The 21,209-nt window shown below is 45.0% G+C and overlaps 1 protein-coding gene across 2 annotated transcripts in view; it reads right to left on the reverse strand.

Moving 5' to 3' along the window:
- Positions 1–20,204, reverse strand: part of CRMP1 (collapsin response mediator protein 1) — a 61,583-nt gene extending 41,379 nt beyond the window's left edge. Inside the window, exon 1 of one of the 2 annotated variants that reach the window (XM_007062933.4) lies at positions 18,514–20,204. In XM_007062933.4, the coding sequence (XP_007062995.2) occupies positions 18,514–18,888 (375 nt within the window). In that variant the 5' untranslated portion in view covers positions 18,889–20,204. Of the gene's footprint in view, positions 1–15,584; positions 15,925–18,513 lie in introns of those variants that run through there. The other variant, XM_027825381.3, reaches the window with a different exon arrangement.
- Positions 20,205–21,209: the final 1,005 nt, after the last annotated feature.

Here is a 21,209-nt window from a genome sequence, read left to right on the forward strand (position 1 = left end):
AGCACGCTCCATTCTCTGTAGTCTACTAGCTTTGCAGGTTGGTATGAGACGAGAAGGGGGAAAGAGTGAGTTCTGACCTGAATGAGCAGTACAGTTACACACACATATCCACAACTGAAGGTTACTTTTATAAAAACTAACTCAGCATGTTTTCACTTCCCTTGGCCTCAGCTGTATAAGTAAACTGGTTTTAGTCAGGTTTCTGATTCTGATGTACTAGCATCACACAGCAGTGTTTGGATTTTAAACACTGCTGGCAAACATGTAAATACACAGAGCTTTTACATAGTCATTTAAAAAATCAGCAATAGGGCATATGTAGACCTCATAAAAATCCTAAACTAATTGCTAGTATCCATTTAAAGCTGATGAAAGCTGAATTACTAAAAGCCCATGTCAAGCCTTGTGTGTAAATGCTTAGGAATAGTAATTCATGTCTGAGTTGGAAGAATTTATATTAATTTGTAGTAGCCTAACTCCTAAGTGGAGCACTGTTCACTATAGGAATAATAAGAGTCGGTCAGCATTTTGCATGCAAGTTTTCAGTGTTAGAGATGAACAAATAATGCCAAACATACATATCTATAATATTTTGTGAAGAATTGTTCAAATGTTCAAAGAATTTGCTGATGCCCTGTTCCCAGTGCTTAGGTGTTCTCATTTCTGTGAACATTCAAGTAATCAATTTACACTTGCAAAAATGTTTGCAGAAAGCAAATTTCAAAATTGCACAGAAACTAAAGTTTAAATTCATGCACTCGAGGAGTCATGCTGGAAATGGTAGCACACCTCACCTAGCCAGGAAACAGGAATAATATCATGTGACTTATCTAACCAATCACAACTGAGCAACACAGCTCAGATTTCAACCATTCATGGATTAATACATATTGAATTTGGAAAGATATTAGTCAAATAACTGTGAACAGTGAATAACTTTGAGGAAGCCGTAACCTGTTTCTCCCATAATTAGAAGAAGAGGTTACATTAACTGAATAAAATATCCATTATAAATAATGTGTTTGGTTCCATTCAGTAATAAGGGGCCTCTGATTCTTCTGTTGCTTCTTTTCAAAAAGATAAATAAGGATTCCCATTTTGCCTTGTATCTCTTCTAGATCCTGAACTTGCAAAGACTAAACACAGGATTATTCACATGCCTAAAGTTATGCAAATACTTGAGTCCTCAGTTTAAGCATTTAAGCACATGCTTATGTTTCCCCACCTGTAAAACTAGGATTATATTTAACTCCTTTGTAAAGTGTTCTGAGATCTGCTGATGAAAAATGCTACATAAGAGCTAGTTGTTATGTCAACCCCTGGTCAGCAAAGCATTTAATTATGTGCTTAATTTTAAGCACATGCTTAAAATTCAGCATGGATATAAGTGGTTGTGGGTTTTTTTTCAGAAGCAGGCCCGCCATACTGTTTTGTCTTTCTGTGAAAGATACATCTGATAATCTAACCATCCTGAAGAAAGAAGTTTTCAATATAATACATGAGGAAAGATCATGCACACAAAAGGTTGGAGACTTTTCATGAGATAAAGTATGCAGGGGACTCGGGGGTAAAATCAAGGCACTGAACTACAATGAAATATGATCCCTATGGGATCAGTCTCAGATGCTACTAACCTTTGACTATGAAAATATGGAGAGGAATGCAAGTCCCCACCCTAGAATTTGCCTTGCTGATCTCAGCTATTTTTCAGGCTCTCTATTGTCAGTAGTAACTGCAGTATTTTTTAATCAGTGGCCTGAAAGGTAATGATTTATTTTGAAGCGTGCTGGCGGTTGTACCTCCTCACCATGGTGATTTACTACTGTGCCTGCTGACCTGGACAGACCATCATCTTGTGGACTCTTTTTCAGCTCATTCAATTTCCTTTTAAAACATTAATATTGTTCTACTACAAAGAGACAGCATCTCATTTATCTGTTGGGGGGAACATTACCAACATTTAAAAACATTCCGTCTGCTGCTGCTAATGGATCACCAAAGCTTTCCATGCATCAAGATGTTTTACATTTTTCTTTATAAACAGGTAAAGGTTAACAATGCAAACAACAAATGCAATAGGTCAGGGATCTTATTAACAGACAGACAGAAAAGAGGCAAAAGTAGAACCCAGAAGGAACAAGCAAGGACAATAAGAATTATTTTGTTTCAGTAAAAGCTACACAATATAGTAATTTGTAACAAAAAAAACTATGCAGGCCCAAATTCTGCAAAACACTTAACCGTCTGGGTCACACTTTATCTTAAGAGTTCATGTATAGTTTGTAAAGGGTTAATAAATGATTAACAGATGTCACAGGTGTGTTAGAGACATGAGTAGCCTGTGATACAGATGGTTCTACGTGAACCGTGGTAGAGAGAGGTAATTCCATTTTGAAGAGAATGTTGATATTTTGGAATTTGGTTTCATTCTCCTTCAGAAAGAAAACTACAAAAATTGATATTCTCTGTGAAAGGAAATGGTGCCCTGACTCCTGGGCAATCTACCAGATGGACTGCCCCAGAGCCATGGACCCTGGAAAGCCCTGCGGTCCCTGACTCGCAGGCACTCTGCATTCTCCCTGGAAGCCTAGGGAGCCAGAGCCCAGCTGATGAGGAGCGGAGCTGGCAAGGTGGCAGGAAAGAAGACAGGATTGATGAAACCCTGCCTGGTTTTCACTGGAATTTTGTCCAAATCGAACGCTCTCTGCAAACGAATCAGCCAATTCTGACGACAAACTATTGAGTTGGAATTTTTCCAGCCAGCTGTTGTCATAAGCACATCTGGAGAAAGTGTTACAGATTGTTACAGAGTTGCACAGGTCAATGGGTTGCTTATAACCACGGATTATAATGATCTAGAATAATTGACCAATTATTAAAACATCTATTAATATTGGTTAACCCTTTATAAACTATTTATGAATGGAACCTTAATATAAAATGAGACCAATGTGTGAAACTGCCATCCCTATTCAGCAAAGTACTTAAGCACAGGCTTAAAGTTCAACACATACTGAAGCACTTCGCTGAATAAAGGCCAGAGAAAACAATGAACAATACATATCTCTCTGATCATCCTGTCTACTTCCCTTTTATGTGGTATTCTGCTCCCTCTTCCTTCCCTTCTACATTGTATCCTGCTCTCCCCCCTTTCATCTGCCTCTGTCCTCTCTACTGTAAACTCTTCAGGGCAGGGAGTGTCTCTTGTTGTACAATGCCTTGTACAATGAGGCCTCAATCTTGACGGGGGCCAGCATGCGCTAACACAATAGAAATAATAAATAATACATTAGAGTCCAGGCTCAAGAGGAGACAACAGTGTAAAGAGGGACTGCCGCTGTTTAGAAAATATTCAAATAGTGCGTTACCTGACCCCAGGCTCATGAGCCACAGGTAGCTCTTCAGAGTCCAGGGTATGTCAGAGCCCTGCTCAGCCGCAATTTTAGGTAAACTGAGTCAAATGTTGTTCAACACACATGAAGCAGCCTGGAGAACATTAGTGGGAGACTGTGTGGGAGCAGCTTAGAGCTACCTCACACATGCTGGGATGGCAAAAGCAAGTTGCAGGCATCCACCCCTCCTTCCACGCTGCCAGGAACAAGGGGGAAGACCTGCCAGCATCTGGAAGGTGGAAGGAGAAAGATGAAAAGGAGATATCACATTTAAGGGAGAGATCCAAAATGATAACAAAGCGAAGTACTGACCTGAGATTGTACCGATATAACCTACCTAAAGCTAAATCCTCTCTCAGTTACACCAGAGATGTGGGATAGCTCCACTGAAATCAGTGCAATCAGTCTGCATTTATACTGGTGGAATCAAGAGAAGAATTTGGCCCTAAGTATTCCTACTTCACCCATCACTGCAATATAAGTGACGATATGGTCACAACAATGTTACACTGTCATCCCCGGAAACAACATGGTGCAAACCTAACAACAGCGCATCATGCAGCGCTTAGCGGACGGCTCCCGGCATCTCCATTTTATGAGTGCATGACTCTCCAGCTCTTCACGGCTGAGCTCCCTGCTGTATATCACACAGCACTTACATACTACGGACAGCCACCTGCTTGTATATGCTTTGCAGCATTTTTCTGGTGATTTCTGCTAATCATGGCCTAGCTTCTCCTGCTTTAATCTGCCAGTAAAGCCACAGAGCTCAGTCTGTGACAACACAGCAATTATCATGGCAACAGAAGGAGATGTCACAAAGTCAGCATCATTCACTGCAGGATCATGCAGGAGGAGGGGCTGCCTGCTCAGAGAAAGCAGGCTGTTATCCAGATTCTACTATTGTCTGCACGGTATCAGAAAAAACAAATATCTGTAGGCTGGAGACTCATGCTTTTTGTACAAAGGTCTTTTCTTACAAGTCTGACACAATCTATACACAGGTCTTTGTAAGTATGGAAATGTATTTCCATGTACCCACAAATGGCAAAATGCCTGGTAGAGATAAGAGATAGGTCTGAACCCACCCCTAATGTTCAAAGTTTAAACCCAGCTCCAGTCCTGAATTTTGCAAATGGCTCCCTGTAGTTTCAGTGGGATAATCCAAAAAAATCGCTGGATCAGTACACCACCAAGCTTTGGGTTATTGGAAAATCAGATTCAGATGTTATGGTGGGGTGTACACAACAAAGTCAAAAGCCATCTGTCTTCATATCCACCTTTTCTGCTGAGCTAGAGATGATCTTTTTAAAAAATACAGACATCAAAATATGAACAAATATTTTACACTGACGTTTCTTAGTCTGCTACTGAAATTACTGAGGAATGAAAATACCATCCCCCAACATGAAATGTTCTAATGGGTTATCATGGCTAATTAATGTACTGTGTCCAATGAAAATAATGCAGCGGTGCATCAGAGTGAATTGACACATATTGTCTACTGTATTCATTCCAATCATATCACAACTGCATAGTTTATTTCGATATAAAACCACACCCAAATCCCTACAAAATGGAGCACAGAAAGTACCTCTAGTATTGTATCTGTACCTTTGTTCCGTGTGTGGAACTCCCACTCAAGTGTTGCCCCCAGAGCCAAATAAACCAATCATCCTTTTTTAATTAACTACAATTACTTTAGCTGCATGAGAACAATAACAACAAAACAGAACCAGATCAAGCTACCACAATGAACAGGTCCAGAACCATTTCATTCTTGGCGTCAGTCTTTAGCTCCTGTTCCAGCTGCAACCAGTGCCAATTGATCAAGTCTTTTGAAATGACTCCCAACCCACAATATTCCAGGCCTCAAAGGTGGCCACACCCAGGGCCAAATTCATCTCTCGTGTAACACTACTGACCTTAGTGGAGTTATATCAGCGATAAACCTGACTCCCAGTCATCACAATTCTTAAAGTTCCACAGCTGACAATGGACGGTTTACACCGAAATCTCAGGTAGCATATAGCCCTTAATATGAGTATGTATCTTGCCATGAATCATAATCAGAAATGGGCTTTTCTGTGTTCCAAATCCACTTGTATTTCCAATTCACTGCCCATGAATGTGTGTGATTTGAGAGAGGTGATCTGAGAAGTATTAGGCTTCAAACACATGCCTCTTTGCTCCTTTAACATTTCCAAAGTAGAATACTCTGCCACTGAGCCTTTAAAAACATCTCTGGCTCCTCTGCTTTAGAGGGAAGATACATACGCTGATGTTTGTGTTTTCCTAGACTAACAGGACATCAACAATAAAAACTGCTTGGATTAATATTGGATAGGGGTAGGTTTTCAAAGGCTAATTCCCATTGAAAGCCCCACACCTCTTTGTGCCTTTACAAAATCTCCCCCCGGAAAGTTATTTCTCTAACAGACAATATACAGAAGAGCTTTTTTTTCCCTGAACATGGTCAGTTTTAACGCTGGATGTGTTATGTTATGATTAAGCCGTTTTGGTTTTAGCAAGGTGAAGGAAATGATTTCAAAATATTAGCAGCAAATGAAGAAAGCCATCCCTTCCTAAGTGTGTGTGTCCTTCTGGAAAGGATCAAAGAAACCCTGTAAATGGGATTCCACAAAGGACTGTCTGTGTCAAAACTTTAAAATATCTTAGTTTTTAAACAGCATTCTTCTCTCTTTGTAATCTCCACGACCACGTTATAATGTAATATTAATCTTCATAGGAAGTAATATTTTAGCTAGTGTGAACACTGAATTATCTAAGGACCTAGCTTGTAACTCATTTATATCCTTGAGGCATCATTTCTGCTAGCACCCTAATGGATTCACCTGCCCAAAAGCTTTTAAGCCTATTTTTTTAACGAATTTATTCTTCTATACAGTAATTCACTTAGGAGGGATTTCATCAAATGTAGCAATGCCATAGCTTGGTGTACAGCCAAGTTCATTCATGTTTATTCGTTTAAACAATCTGATGTTCCTCTTCTTTCTCTCTTTTGGGGTCCTAGCTATTTATTCATCTAGCAAAATCTCATTCCTTTATCATGCAGCGTAAAAGGGTTACACTGTAAATAACAAACGTGTGTAAATTCTTCACAATAAATGCCATCTTTTCATTGCTTCAGCAATATCAATGGTGTAGACCCCTCACACTCCATATTCTGGCAAAACAATATGTATTGGTGTCAGTGGAAGAGTCACCTGAGTGTGGACTGGAGGATACAGCATTAAATGTGTTCCACTGGCTCTCATTATATTTGCCTCCTGGGTTATACATTTCCATTATGGCAAATCAAATTGAATTTCCAAATCTCAACAGGCTAGTCCCGGAAATGTCTCATCCCAGAGGAAAAAAATAAAGCAATCCAGCACAGCTTGTTCATGTTGTAAACCACAGAGTCAAAGATCAAATTTACTAATGCTCTTTTTGGAAACATGAATTGGGCCAGAAGGACAACTTTGGCTCTGGTGTGGAGCTGCACCAGGTCTGAATTTGACTCACAATATGATGGGTTTTCAATGGCCATTCTGGCAAAGAAGTTAGTAGCTCATGGCCACAGAAAGAAAAGCATTTCATTAGATACCCTTGTTTGTCCAGAGTATCTCATGAGATCTAATGAGAGCTTTGGAGAGCCAGTGAATTTGAACAGGATTCAGAGTAGTGACTAGAACATTGGGCAATGTGTTTTTGCACATTTTGCAGCAACTTATAATGCTTAATTGTGGGCCACTCCATGTTGAACTAACCGGAGTATCTTCAAAGCTCCTATATTCAAACCCAAGTACAGTGCATCACAGTAATCAGAGCTAGAGGTCATGATTTCATGGGTATTCAAAGCAAAGTGCTGGACAATCAGGATGAGGCTAAATCTCTTGAATAGCCACAGATGGAAGCAGGCCTTTCTGGGACTGTCATTAACTGGGTATCCAGTAGCAGAAAGAGCTCCAGAAGGACCCCCTTGTTTCTAACAATCACAGGTAATATGTCTTTGTTGGATGGTGATGTTTAGTATTAGCTAATCCTTCTAAACATTTTTCGCCTTCGTTCCAGCATCATCTCCAGCTTCCCTGGAGTTTAGCTTCAGTCAGGTCATGTTCATCCAAGCACTGATCTCACTTAGACTCCTGCACTATAGATACACTAACTAGCTATCTCCAGTGGAAAAGTTAGTGTCGAAAAGGCTCAGGTGCTTTTACCACCACGTCATCTACAACCCTGCACCAGCACTAGAGCAATGGTGGGAGAAGCTATGAAATTGTTAGCATAGATACGGCCTTAAATCTCTGGGAGATGATGCTGACACTGGAAGTGAATTAAATGTATCGTTGAGTGTTCACATATTGCTGGCATCTCAGGCGATGGCATCTTCCAATCTCCCCTAGCATATCAGGCCATGGCATCTTACAGTCTCCCCTAGCAGTTTTACAGACACTAAATACAAACAGAAAAGGAGTACTTGTGGCACTTTAGAGACTAACAAATTTATTTGAGCATAAGCTTTCAAATAAATTTGTTCGTCTCTAAGGTGCCACAGGTACTCCTTTTCTTTTTGCGAATACAGACTAACATGGCTGCTACTCTGAAACCTAAATACAAACAGGAAGAAGATACCCAGGAGGGAGAAGGGTTATTTAGTTTAAGCTCCAATGTGGACACAAGAACAAATGGATATAAACTTGCCATCAACAAGTTTAGCCTTGAAAATTAGATGAAGGTTTCTAACCATCAGAGGAGTCAAGTTCTGAAACAGCCTTCCAAAGGGAGCAGTGGGGGCACAAAACCTAACTGGCTTCAAGACTTATTTTGATAAGTTTATGGAGGGGATGGTATGATGAGACTGCCTACAATGGCATGTAGCCCATCTGTGATTGCTAGCAAATATCTCCAATCTCTGGTGATGGGACACTAGATAGGGAGGGCTCTGAGTTACAACAGAGAATTCTTTCCCAGGTGTCTGGCTAGTGGGTCTTGCCCACATCTTCAGGGTGTAAATGATCATCATAACTGAGGTCAGGAAGGAATTGTCCTGCTGGGTCAGATTGACAGAGACAGTTGGGGTTTTTCGCCTTCCTCTGCAGCATGGGGCATGGGTCACTTGCAAATTTAAACTACTGTAAATGGTAGATTCTCTGTAACTTGAAGCCTTTAAATTGAGGACTTCAGTAACTCAGCCAGAGGTTCTATTACAGGATTGGGTGGCTGAGATTCTGTGGCCTGCAATGTGCAGGAGGTCAGACTAGATGATCATGAGCGTCCCTTCTGACCTTAAAGGCTATGTGTCTAAGACAAAGCCTTATGGAAGTCTGCAATTTACCCATCTTGACCATCAGTGACAAGTTTTAGAGGACTGTGTCACCAGAAAGAACAATACCGACAATGCTATTGTGATCTCTCTTTGTAACCTGTTTCTTTCAAGCCTGCTTGCCTCTCAGCTCTGCTCACTTCAGTCAATTCTACATGTTACATCTAAAATTATCTTCTTTGCCCATTGTTATGAACATCTTCCTATGTTGGCTTCCTACCGCATTTTGCATCAAATTCAAAATTCCCCTGATATATCTCACCTCTTGTCTCCTATTATACCCCATACTACACCCTCATACATTACATTCTACCAGCTCCACTGCATCTCATCTCCTTCTCCCACTGATGACTCCAGGCCACTGTTTGGGCCACTCCTTTCTTCTGGAAGAGATCCTCATCTCTAATAGACTAAGAAATGTCTCTCTTACTGGTCCTGCCTCAATCCTCACTTCTCGTGGCTAGCTGTCCACCACTCGCTGCACACCCTTCCTTGTCCTCCTGTTAACTGAGCTCAAATGACAACATGAAATAATTTAAAATGTAAATAAATCATTGAACTAAACGACGCATGTACCAGGCACTTTGCTAATGTGTCACATCTCTTTTGCCTGTATTTTTTGTATTTAAACTGGCAGCTCATCTTCCTACATGCCTGGAAAATGCCAAGCGCTATAGAAACACACAAAATTGACTAGGGGGGGGATCTGACAGAGGTCTATAAAATTGTGACTGGTGTGGAGAAAGTAAATAAGGAAGTGTTATTTACTCCTTATAACACAAGAACTAGGGGTCACCAAATGAAATTAATAGGCAGGAGGTTTAAAACAAATAAAAGGAAGTATTTCTTCACACAACGCACAGTCCGCCTGTGGAACTCTTTACCAAATGATGTTGTGAAGGCCAATACTATAAGAGGGTTCAAAAAAGAACTAGATAAATTCATGGAGGATAGGTCCATCAATGGCTATTTGCCAGGATGGGCAGGGATGGTGTCCCTAGCCTCTGTTTGCCAGAAGCTGGGAATGGGCAAGGAGGATGGATCACTTGATGATTACCTGTTCCGTTCATTCCTTCTGGGGCACGTGGTATAGGCCACTGTCGGAAGACAGGATACTGGGGTAGATGGACCTTTGGTCTGACCCAGTACGGCCATTCTTATGTTCTAAATGTAATAATGAACAGCAAACAATGATAGATGTTTCAATGCTTCATCGTATCATGGCAGAGCCCCCGATTCCCCAACATTATTTGGAGCTTTATCCTGCACAGAAGAGGTGTAGATTGTGATGTGTACAAGCACCAGGTGAAAAGTGATGGGCAGGACCATGGATGCAGGAGAACTCAATCCTACTTTAATGAGAGTGCAGCTGCACAGTAAACACGATTCCTGCCTAGAACACAAGAAAAGTCTAAGAAGGGAGTATGTCGCTAACTGTCCTATTCTCATGATGAGGATGATGATTAAGCAGATTTCTAACTGGACTCCTGGTCCATTCCCTGCCCCTTCTTTACTCTGCACTCAAGAACAACAGGGTGAGAGCCCACTAAGGGCTTGGGATTTACTTTCACTCAGTGCAGAGGACTACGTGATGTGCTTAAGCTTATTCGCACCAACTTTCATCCTCTGCTTACACCTGCACAGAAACACAACCATGCTACACTCCCTGCTGTACCCCATGGAAAAGGCTTAGTGTCATTATTTATTATTTTATGGACCCAGAAGTCTACTTGGTCTTTCAAAGAAGATAGAAAGACAGAAGCCCAGATCCACAAAAGGTATTTAGGCTCCTAACTTCCATCAACTTCAATGGAACTTAGGAGCCTAAGTACAATTTTGGATGGGGATTGAGTCCCTGCCCAAAAGTGTTTGCAATCCAATCGCTGGATTCTGCCACTCTTACACTGGGTAGCACTATACCTCACCAGTAATTAATTTCATTGATATGACACAACAAGTGGGAGAGATGAACAGTAGGAAAGAGACAAAGAGAAAGGGTGAAGGTGACAAGATGCTCACATGGTCCCTGCATTTAGGCATGTGCACAGCATTGTGGTTCAATTCAGAGTTCATTTTTTAAAAAATGTATAAAATAGGACTGTTGATTAATCGCAGTTAACTCACGCGATTAACTCAAAAATTAATCCCAATTAATCGCAGTTTTAATCGCACTGTTAAACAATAGAATACCAATTGAAATGTATTAAATATTTTTGGATGTTTTTTACATTTTCAAATATATTGACTTCAATTACAACACAGAATACAAAGTGTACACTGCTCACTTTATATTATATTTACCTGTCTATTCATTCCCTTTGGGGCACCTGCTATTAGCCACTGTCGGAAGACAGGATACTGGGCTTGATGGACCTCTGGTCTGACCCAGTATGGCCATTCTTATGTTCTTATGTTTATTATTTTTTATTTCAAATATTTGCACTGTAAAAAACAAAAGAAATAGTATTTTTCAATTCCCCCATTACAAGTACTGTAGTGCAATCTCTTTATCATGAAAGTTGAAGTACTGTACGAGTACTGTAGTACAATCTCTTTATCGTGAATGTAGAATTATGTAAAAAAAACCCTTCATTCAAAAATAAAACAATGTAAAACTTTTGAGCCTACAAGTCCACTCAGTCCTACTTCTTGTTCAGCCAATCGCTCAGACAAACAACTTTGTTTACATTTGCAGGAGATAATGCTGCCCACTTTTTGTTCACAATGTCACCTGAAAGTGAGAACAGGCATTCGCATGGCACTCTCGTAGCCAGCGTCGCAAGACATTTACATGATATTTGTAGTCAAAAATAAATAGAAAGTGAGCACTGTACACTTTGTATTCTGTGTTGTAATTAAAATCAAATATATTTGAAAATGTAGAAAACATCCAAAAATATTTAAATAAATGGTATTCAATTATTGTTTAACAGCACGATTAATCATGCGATTAATCACGATTAATTTTTTTAATTGCTTGACAGCCCTAGTATAAAAATAAGGAAGGAACAAAAAGAGATTTTAAGATAGTAACTATTTTTCACACATTTATTGTGGGCATCACAGAAGAGATGAATTTTCAGGAGGGATTAACATGAGAAGAGGGCGTGGGCTTGGAAGATTAGACTAGACTTGTTCCATACAAAGGGGGATGCATGAAAGAAAGACATGGAGAGGTTCATGGGAGAAATGGATGAAGAGGGCATCAGAGCTGGCACTGCAAGCAGTGAGCAGGAGTCTGGGAGCAACACAGTAAGAGGCAAAGTCAGACAAGTAGGGAATAGCAAAATTATTTCCCTTGTCAGATCACGGTGAGCATTCTATAGGTAACTACTATTGTGCTGATTTCCTATCATGATTTTTGAGTCTCTGCCATGACTGGTCAGACTGAGAATGTTGCTTGGTTCTTCCACAAGGATACATGTACAGGGATGCTAGAACTAGGAGTGACTCTCTGGCTTGAAGTGGTTTCCACCATATACAGTGTTTGCAATTTGGTTCAATGGCTCTCAGCACCCCCACTATGCAAATTGTTCCAACACAACTCTACGTGTATAATACACACTTAGCGTCTGATGTTTCAGTTCTTACCCATGGAAGAATTCCTCTGAAGTCAGTGGAAGTTTTGTCTGAGTAATGACTGCAGATATGGCTTTTGGTGATGCCCTTCAATCATGAACTGGGAACAACAACAAAACATTTCCCAAAACCATTTTGGAATCTTTGACAATTGACTAAACAGAGCCAACGCAACCCCTCACCACCACCAGATGTTGGTACAATATAGGATACTGAGGCCTGCCTCTGCTTTGCTTGCACATCCAGAATTCCTTCTGACTTCTGTGAGAGTTTGGGACACATGATTAGTACATCGGACAGCAGTACTGAAAATCCACTGCAGAGCCTTCAGGAAGCAAGATTAAGGATCATTCTGTACTTCCCCAATAGCAAAACTCCAATTGATACAACGAAAACAGAGCTGGTGGCAGGTCCAAAAGATCAGGGGGAAAAAAGTTGGAGATGCTATCAAGGGTGGTTTTGGTTGATTTTGTTTGATAATTCTGCAATGAAAAGGAGTACTTGTGGCACCTTAGAGACTAACCAATTTATTTGAGCATAAGCTTTCGTGAGCTACAGCTCACTTCATCGGATGCATACTGTATTCACAAAAGCTTATGCTCAAATAAATTGGTTAGTCTCTAAGGTGCCACAAGTCCTCCTTTTCTTTTTGCGAATACAGACTAACTCGGCTGTTACTCTGAAACCTGTAATTTTGCAATGAGCATTCATTATGTTCAGTAAGAGCCCTGGAGGCTTGAAGCTGCAAAATGTTTCTTTACCAATTTTTCCCTTTCACTCATTCACTAATGTAGAGTTTATCTTATGAGCTGTGTTATTGTTATAAAGACATAGACACAGACACCTCCTGTTAGGTTGTAGACTCTTCTGGGGCAGGAAATGTACACACCTCACAATATACAGAGCCAAGACTATTTGCATAATTTGCTCCCCGACGCCCGAGGGGAAGAGTAAGGGACAGAAACAAAGTTCAAGTTCTGGGTCTGCCAACTTTGGCTATGTTCTTTTTGCCTTTAATTTGGTCACAAAAACAGCACTGGTACTAACGGATATGCATTTGGAGAGAATTGGGCACCTTCCATATCTGGGGCTCTCTTTCCTTGTTCTTGATTATGTTGTCCTAAGACAACAGGAACTAGTGAAAGCTATAACACACTGTGGATTTAGAGGCAAACATCTCAGTCAGTTCATAGAATATCAGGGTTAGAAGAGACCTCAAGAGGTCATCTAGTCCAACCCCCTGCTCAAAGTAGGACCAATCCCCAATTTTTGCCCCAGAGCCCTAAATGGCCACCTCAAGGATTGAATTCACAACCCTGGGTTTAGCAGGCCAATGCTCAAACCACTGAGCTATGCCTCCCCCCAAACTAGTTCTTCTAGTTTCTTTCTTTACTCAAAATTGGATAGTGCACTTTTGTTGCTGGGTACACATTTGCATATCATTTGTATTAAAGTAGCATCTTAAAGCCCCACCCAAGATTGGCTCCCCTTTGTGCTAGGCAATATACACACTCACTTAGCAGAGACAGTCCCTGCCTTGAACAGTTTACAATCTAGACAGAAAAAGGGTGGAGGGAAAACAGAGGCAAAGTGAACTGCCCAAAATTCCACAGAAGGTTTGTGACGGATAGGAACAGAACATCGGTTTCTGGACTTCCAGTCCAATGCCCTTGCTACTAGACCACACTGCCCCTCCATAATTTGACACACCAGTAAGCAGTTGGGCACTGAAAGAGTCACACATCCCTTTATGGCATTTTAAAAAATAACTTTTGAAATATTTAAGCCCTTGTAGCTCTGAAGTGCTTGCAAATGTTGCAACACTGGCTGAAATAATGTCTAGCAACGTTCCTGCAGTGAGAGCCGTTTAACAAGTTTTCACACCCGCTTGTCAACCCATCCTTCATCAATTAAGATCTTGCACTAGGAGGAACTGGCCAGTTTCCAAGATACCTGAGCATTGCTTGCTCCCCAATAAAAGCCCAAAGAAATGGAACCTCGTTGGAGCTCACCTCGATTTCTGCCTTTTATCTCTTCCCATGGGATGCTGCAGCATGGAACCAACTCACACCATTGGATCCTATGTGGCCCGAATAAATACATTTCTGCCAAAAACAAAGTGTGTGCGGGGGGGAGGGGGAGGGGGGCTTTTGTGTCTGTAAGTGACGTTTTTGAGTCAGACTCTGTGGCCTTTGGTGGAGGGCGTTGGTCTTGTGAAAGAATCAAAATGGTCGAATACACCAAGGAGGTTACCCTCCTTCCTACAGTTTATGTGAAGCTCTGTCTAGTCTTTATGCTCAGCCGCTGTTCATCGCTGTATCTCCGAGGGAAACAATATGCAAGATCAAAGCACCCAGATCCCCTTTGCAGGAAAACCATCCTGCAAATGGATGCAAATAGCTAGCTGAAGGTCCCCGGGAATTGCGATTAACTCTTTGACTCCTGATCTCTTTGGTAATATTGTTCTCAGAGATCTGTTAAGAGCACCGAGAGGTGCTGGCTCTCTCTCATCATGGCGCTCTTTAGGTCTCCACATTTTTTAATTCACTCTTGGCTTGTTGCCCTTCCGATCCCCCTCCCCCACATCAGTTTTTTGCTCTGGATGCAAGATGTAATTTCTCTCTCTACGTGCGCCGGGGCTCTCCGAGGCATCGTGCTGGCTGCCCGGGTCCCCTCCCTCTTTTGTTCTGCTTCACATCAGTGGCTGACTCTCCCCAAGACTATCACCTTAGCAAGAACCGCTGTCGTTTCAGCGCCAAGCACACGAACCCCCCGCCCCATCTTTTAATTTACTGCCATCCCCTCCGCCCCCCCCCCCACACCCTGCGTGGATCCAGGGGAGGAAAAGGGGCAATAAAGCCGCTGATGTCCCCAAGACAGATCTGCCACCACCCCCGCCCCCCAGAAACCCACTGCGATTATTTCCAGCCGAGCGATCACTCACACACACACACACACAGCGCGGGGTGCGGGCTTGGGGGGGGGGGGAGAAGCGGAGGGGAGGGGAGGGGAACACTCCCTTTCCCCTGCCCGCCGCTCAGAGGGGGGCTCCCTCCAGCAGAGCCGCTCTCGATCCGGATTCCGATCCGTATGAACCCTGCTTCGTTGCCATGCTGTAATATGCCCTCGCCCTGAAATCAACCAGCCGCCATAACCGACCATCTATCCCCACCCCCCAGGATCCCGGATTGCTCAGCGCCCTGGCGAAGCAGCAATGCCCCCTCTCCGCCCTGTGGTTCCCGGGTAACCCCTCACCCCACTCCCGGGCCCTGGGCTCCGCTTACCGTTATGTGGGGGATGCTCTTCTTGCCCTGGTAAGACATGCTGCCTCCTGCGAGCACCACGCACCCCGGGAAGAGCACAATGCAGAGATACGGGGAAGGGGGGCCGGGGAGCTATTCAATGGAGGCAGCGTTTCCTTCCCGGGAAAGGCAAATCTAGCCCCCCTTGTTTCGGTTGCAATAACCCAGGGGCGCGCCACCCCGAGGGAGTTGGCCAGAGCTCCGTGCAGCGGCTGCAGCAGCGCCCTCCCGGCTGCAAAGCTGAGCAGGATTCGCTCGGCGCAACCCAGGAAGCGTTTCCTTTCCCTTCTCCCCCTCCCCAACCCATCAATCCATCTGTGGCCTCCAATACCGGGGCTGGAAAACGCCGTTCCCCCCCCCACCTAGCAGCGGGCCGATCCCCAACTCCTGTTCTCCCACAGACCGCTTCTCGGGCGGTATTTCTACCAGGGCTGGGACAAAGCCCCGCCGCCCCGCCGTGTGAATGTCCCCTCCCTGTCTGCACAGATAACGGGCGGGAGACCCACGGGCAGCACATTGCAGCGCAGATGGGCGAGAACAGGTGGGATTCACGTGGGTCTCCCCCATTGCAGAGAACTCAGCAGACTGCTGACTGAAGCCTCTCCTTTCCCCGTATTTCACCTACACCGTTCCCTTGCTGGCTGCTGAAGGCTCCTCAGGGGACCAGAGTAAGGGAAGTCAAAGGCTCAGACACTGACCCAAAAGTTTAAATCCTTCCGGAAGCCCTTCCATAAAATGAGTTCTGGAACCAGGCCAGCGTTAAATTGCACCGAGTCATTTTTAAAATCAGGACACATCCCTGACACTTTATCACTCTTCCACTGAAATCTGGCTTCCGTGCTTCAAAGTTCCAGCTGGGGGTGGAGGTGGGTGTGTACAGAATGGGTATGGCTGCAGGTTCTCCTCCCCTCTTCCCACGCCACTGTCTAAATATAGATTATGGGACGATTTCAAACCTTTCCCCCCAATTCAGGAGAAGCCAACCCATTACTAATCTGGAATCACATAAATACATAATTCCTGGGCAAGTTTAGAGCACATGTTGTTGCCTGATGTGTGCAATTTTAAATAGGAGGCAGAACTCAGGAGGGAAGAGTACAAAGCACATGCAATGAGGCACCGTCACTGTGCAGGAAGGGTTATCATTTTGACATAAAGTTGCGGTAATTAATAGGAAATAGACAGGGAAGGGAAGACTGCAGCACAGCTGGCTACACCTAGGGCCTGATGGAAGCCCTTTGCAGTCAACCAGACCCCTATACAGTATTAAGTGATTCCAGTTTCTCAAGTCACATATTTTATCTGGCACAAAACTACATCTAATGACCAGTGCCATCTTTATGGTCTGTCCTATGTCTACACACCAGGAAAGTGTACCAGATCCTGGCTCAAGACAAACAAAAAAGATTTCCGCTCCTAGGTTGTAAAAAAAGAAAAAAAAAAGAAAAGAAATCTTATTGACAAATATTCTGGCTGTGTGTGTTAAAAGCCAAATGGAGTGAAAAGTGGAAGGGATTTATTTTTGCTTGTTTCGAGTGTGTGTGCATGGGAAGCAAATGTGTTCAGAGATCCACTTACCGAAGTGAGAAAATAACTGCAAAGGTCTATTTATTTAGAGAGGGAAAAACGCTATGATCTCCCAGGAAAGCCAGTCCCCTGTGTGTTGTGATGTAGAGGTGTCTTATTTATGACCTCTGCCACAGGCTTGTATGCTACAGAGGTGGGACTGCCCAGACTGCAAGAAGCTACTGGCTAGAGAACCCAGCTGCATTTCTAATTTCCTAATTTATCTTGGTATAGTCTTTGTCCTGCTCCAGTGGGGGGGGGGGGTGGGGGGTGGGGGGGGGGGTGGGGGGGGGGGGGGGGAGTGGATTGAAAATCGCTTACCGCCACGGAAACAGAGGTCAACCAAGTCAGGAATCAGGCCATTATCCAGTGCTTAGCTCCGCAGTCCAGAGATTAGACAATTATCAGCGTTTTAAAGAAAATGTCTGAGCTTTGGGACCCCATTCTGTTTGCTTACAGCTATAAACAATCTGCTAAGGATACAATGAAACCCCGGGAGGACCCAGGTGGCTTGAGATCAGCATTAACCGAACAAATCTCACAAGATAGACAGGACGGGGAGAGAGGTGGAGTTGGTGTATGTAGAGGTGGGTGGGTGCGATTGACTCATCAGGGCTTTTGCAGCGATAGGAAAAGTGAAAGTGACGGCTCCCAGGTTAGGAGAGGCCCCTCAGCTCAGAGATTTCAGTTTAGGACTGAGCACCCTGCTTTGCTGTGCTGGATGGCGCCATTCAATACAGCCTTGTGGGATCTGCGCCAGTGTGGTTGTAGATTCTGAACACGGTGCCTCTTAAAGAGGCATAAAGGTCTTAGAACATTAAAAAGTGTGTGTCTGTGTGTATGTGTCTCTGTGTGTGTGTTTGTGTGTGTGTGTTTTCCCAACCAGAATGTGCAGGAGCCCTTTGTAAGAAATATTTCCCAGGGACAAACTGCCACGACCTTTGATTTTTTTGTTTTGATTATTTAGATTTTTAAAAAGAAGCGGAAGGAGTGACGTCCCAGGCTTCGGAAGATGCGCTATGCCTGAGCCCTACTCGGGCTGCAGTAACAGCATCCTGGTGTATTTTATTCTGCACACAGGGGACCTGCAGTGCCAAGCCTAAGCTGGGATACATGGCAGTTATGCTCAAACGCGTGATCCCTGCAATAGCCCTGGACCTACCGGCAAGCCGCAGTAAAGCTCTGCGGCAGGGCTTGGGCTGCATCGCTTGGGAAGCCAGCACCCTTCGCTGCTGCAGTTGTGACGCTCCTGATGCCTAGGGCTCGTGAGCGCTGTAGCCATGAATGGGTTCCCTCCCCCTGCCGGCGCTCGGTCCCGAGACCCTGCCACCCCGTGGCCCCTTACCTTCCCATTGTCCTGGCCCTGCAGCAGCTCTTTCCCCGCCGGGTATCTGATCTCGATGCCCGGGGTCTTGTCGTCCCGGTCCCCGGGGGAGCTGACCACGGAGCCGGAGACCTCGCTGACATCGCTGGCGGTCTCACTGTAATTGTCCCCGGCATCCAGCATCATGTCGTGTCTGCTGCCGCTGCGCGGGGTCCGGGAGCCCTTCTTCCCCACGCTGTAGGCATCGAAATCGATGGTTTTGTTCTCGTAGGCCCCCTCCACCGAGGCGAACATGCCCCCGTATTTCTGCCGAGGGGTCTGAGCCGTGGTGCCCGGCCTGGCCAGATACACGGGCAGGTCATCTTCCTTGTTCCAGTTCCTCTTTCTCTCGACCATGCTCTCTCTCTGCCCGGCTCTCTCCCTCCCCCCAGCGCCTCTGCACTTGCCACTACCGGGATCGGCGGCTGGCGACCATAAACACGCCTGAAGGGATGCAGCAGCGCAGTGGCAGAGCTGGGGTTGGCTGGTGGGATCCGGGAGACGCAAGCCCCCCACCCGCGAAGAGAAATCTCACGGGGGGTTTCCAACCAGGCCGGTGAGTTAGTAGGCAGCACGTGAACTAAAGTACAAAGGGAACGGGGGAGAGGATGGCAGCGCTAGGCGACTGGAAAGCCCTGGGCGAACAGGAAAAGCACCGCACTAGCCCGCCAGTAGAAAGAGCGATCCGGAGGGAGGGTGTACTCACACCCCCACCCTGGGCAAAGCGGGCCCTTCCTGGCTACTCCTCCTGGCCCGCAGCAAAGATTGCGGATCCCCTGCGGCTGCCTGGCTCGCAGCGAAGCGCTGGGAATGGAGTTGCGTCCACCGACCCACCCACTCGCATTACCCGCCGTCTCCGGGGGAAGACACCGCGGTGCTGGCGCACTTGGAGAGGCGAGGGCTTCCCAGCGGGGGCTGGGGGGGGGGGGTGCGCAATGGGCTCGTCCACACCGCAAAGCACCTGCTGGCTCCTTTTTCTTTCAAAGGATCTGGACTGGGTGCCAGATCTCGCCGGGAAGCCTCGGTCTATGTAGCAACTTTGGGTTGGCTGCTGCTCCCTCCCCCCACAGCAGAAGTTGGTCAGGGGCGGCAGCGAAGACCGGCCTTCTGTGGCAATAGGTGCAGAGCAGGGGGGGAAACCCACGCACAGCTCCTGGTTCCTGAGCAGGAAGGGGAAAATCCGCTGCTCCTTACGGCCGCTTCCCCGCTTCTCTCTGATGCCTGCAGCAGCAGCTGCAAAAGGGGGAGTGGGGGGGCGATATCCGTGAGCCCGGCCGCCGCTCGATCTCCAGTCTAGCCTCAGCCCGGAGGGCGGCTGTGGGTGAGGCCGAAGCGTGCCGGGGAGCTAACTGCCCCGCCGTCGCTGCCTGCCTCTGACACGGAAGTAATAGCGCCCGGCGCTGGTGCGAGCTGCACTGCAAATCCTCCCCGCCAGCAGGCCTCTGCAGGGAGCGGCCGGGACGCTGCGCTAGGAGACTGCGCCTGCAAAACTGCCCCGGGGAAGTGGGCGGGGCGGGGAGGGGAGCGGACAAAAGACTGGAGCGTTAGGAGCAGAATAATGCACGACCGCTGCCCCGGGCTTCCCGCTGTCTGCAGCCAGAGCCGGGAGAGCGCCTGGCTGGGAGCTGTCCCTTCAGCACCGGAATGACCAGCCCTGCCGCTAGCCCCAGGCCTGCGCACGGGAAGGTTGACAGCCCAGTTGGCAGAGAAATCGACTTTGGATAGAATCGCACTGCAGTAAAGTACTTTCCCTAAACGAGCGACTGTCCTTAAGCCATGCAGGAGCCTGAGTGAAAGAAAACAACACAAAATACAACACTGGGCTTGCAAACAGGTACACGTACACACATACACATATTTTAAAACTTATATAAAATATTTTAATGGAGTTGCGCCTTCTTATACCAAGGATGAATTGGGTCATAATATTTAAATCAGGACTAATCGTTTATTCCCATAACGATTTTTTAACTGCCCTTGTAGTCAACAAAGAGTGAATTGTGACCCGGATTTCCAAAACAAATTAGGGGTCATTTTTGTAAAGCAGGGCAGGCTGAGCGACTGTCACTGCTTTATGTAGATTGGTTCAGAAAGTCTAGCTTTTACATCCGTAGGTAGATTTCAATTCCATGTGGTTTAAGGCAAGTAACTTAAAACAATGATATTTTTCTAACAGTTAAAACTGTTTTCATAAACCTTGGAAATGCCCTTTGTACCGCAGCAGTTGCCTAAGGGATATTCTCTATGCTCTGCAATAATACACTTGGGGAAAATGCTGCTGAGATTGATTAATAGGCTAAGTGAAGCTGAAGCATTTAAATCAATCAGAAAAACTATGGATTGTTGGTATACAAGGAAACAATAGAGATGTTTGCTATTATACAACAACCACAATACACTCACCCTTTAATTGTCTAAGGCCCTTACAGCCATTCCTGGTGGGCCACAAACTGAAAGCAATTGAAGATCAAACGTTCGACAGGCCACAGGAGAAGTGGAAGAGTGGGGGTGAAACAATGCTCCCACCCCATTGAAGTCAATGGTAGAAGTCCCCTAGGAGTCTGGGAAGGAAGTTAGTTCAGGAGACTAACTTTCTCATACATACATTTCCACAGATTGAAAATGTATATGAAGTAGTGATATAACATACCAATTCCAGATATAACATTTCAAAGGAA

This window comes from Chelonia mydas, chromosome 4, assembly GCF_015237465.2.
Source record: "Chelonia mydas isolate rCheMyd1 chromosome 4, rCheMyd1.pri.v2, whole genome shotgun sequence".
Classification (NCBI taxonomy): Eukaryota; Metazoa; Chordata; order Testudines; family Cheloniidae; genus Chelonia; species Chelonia mydas.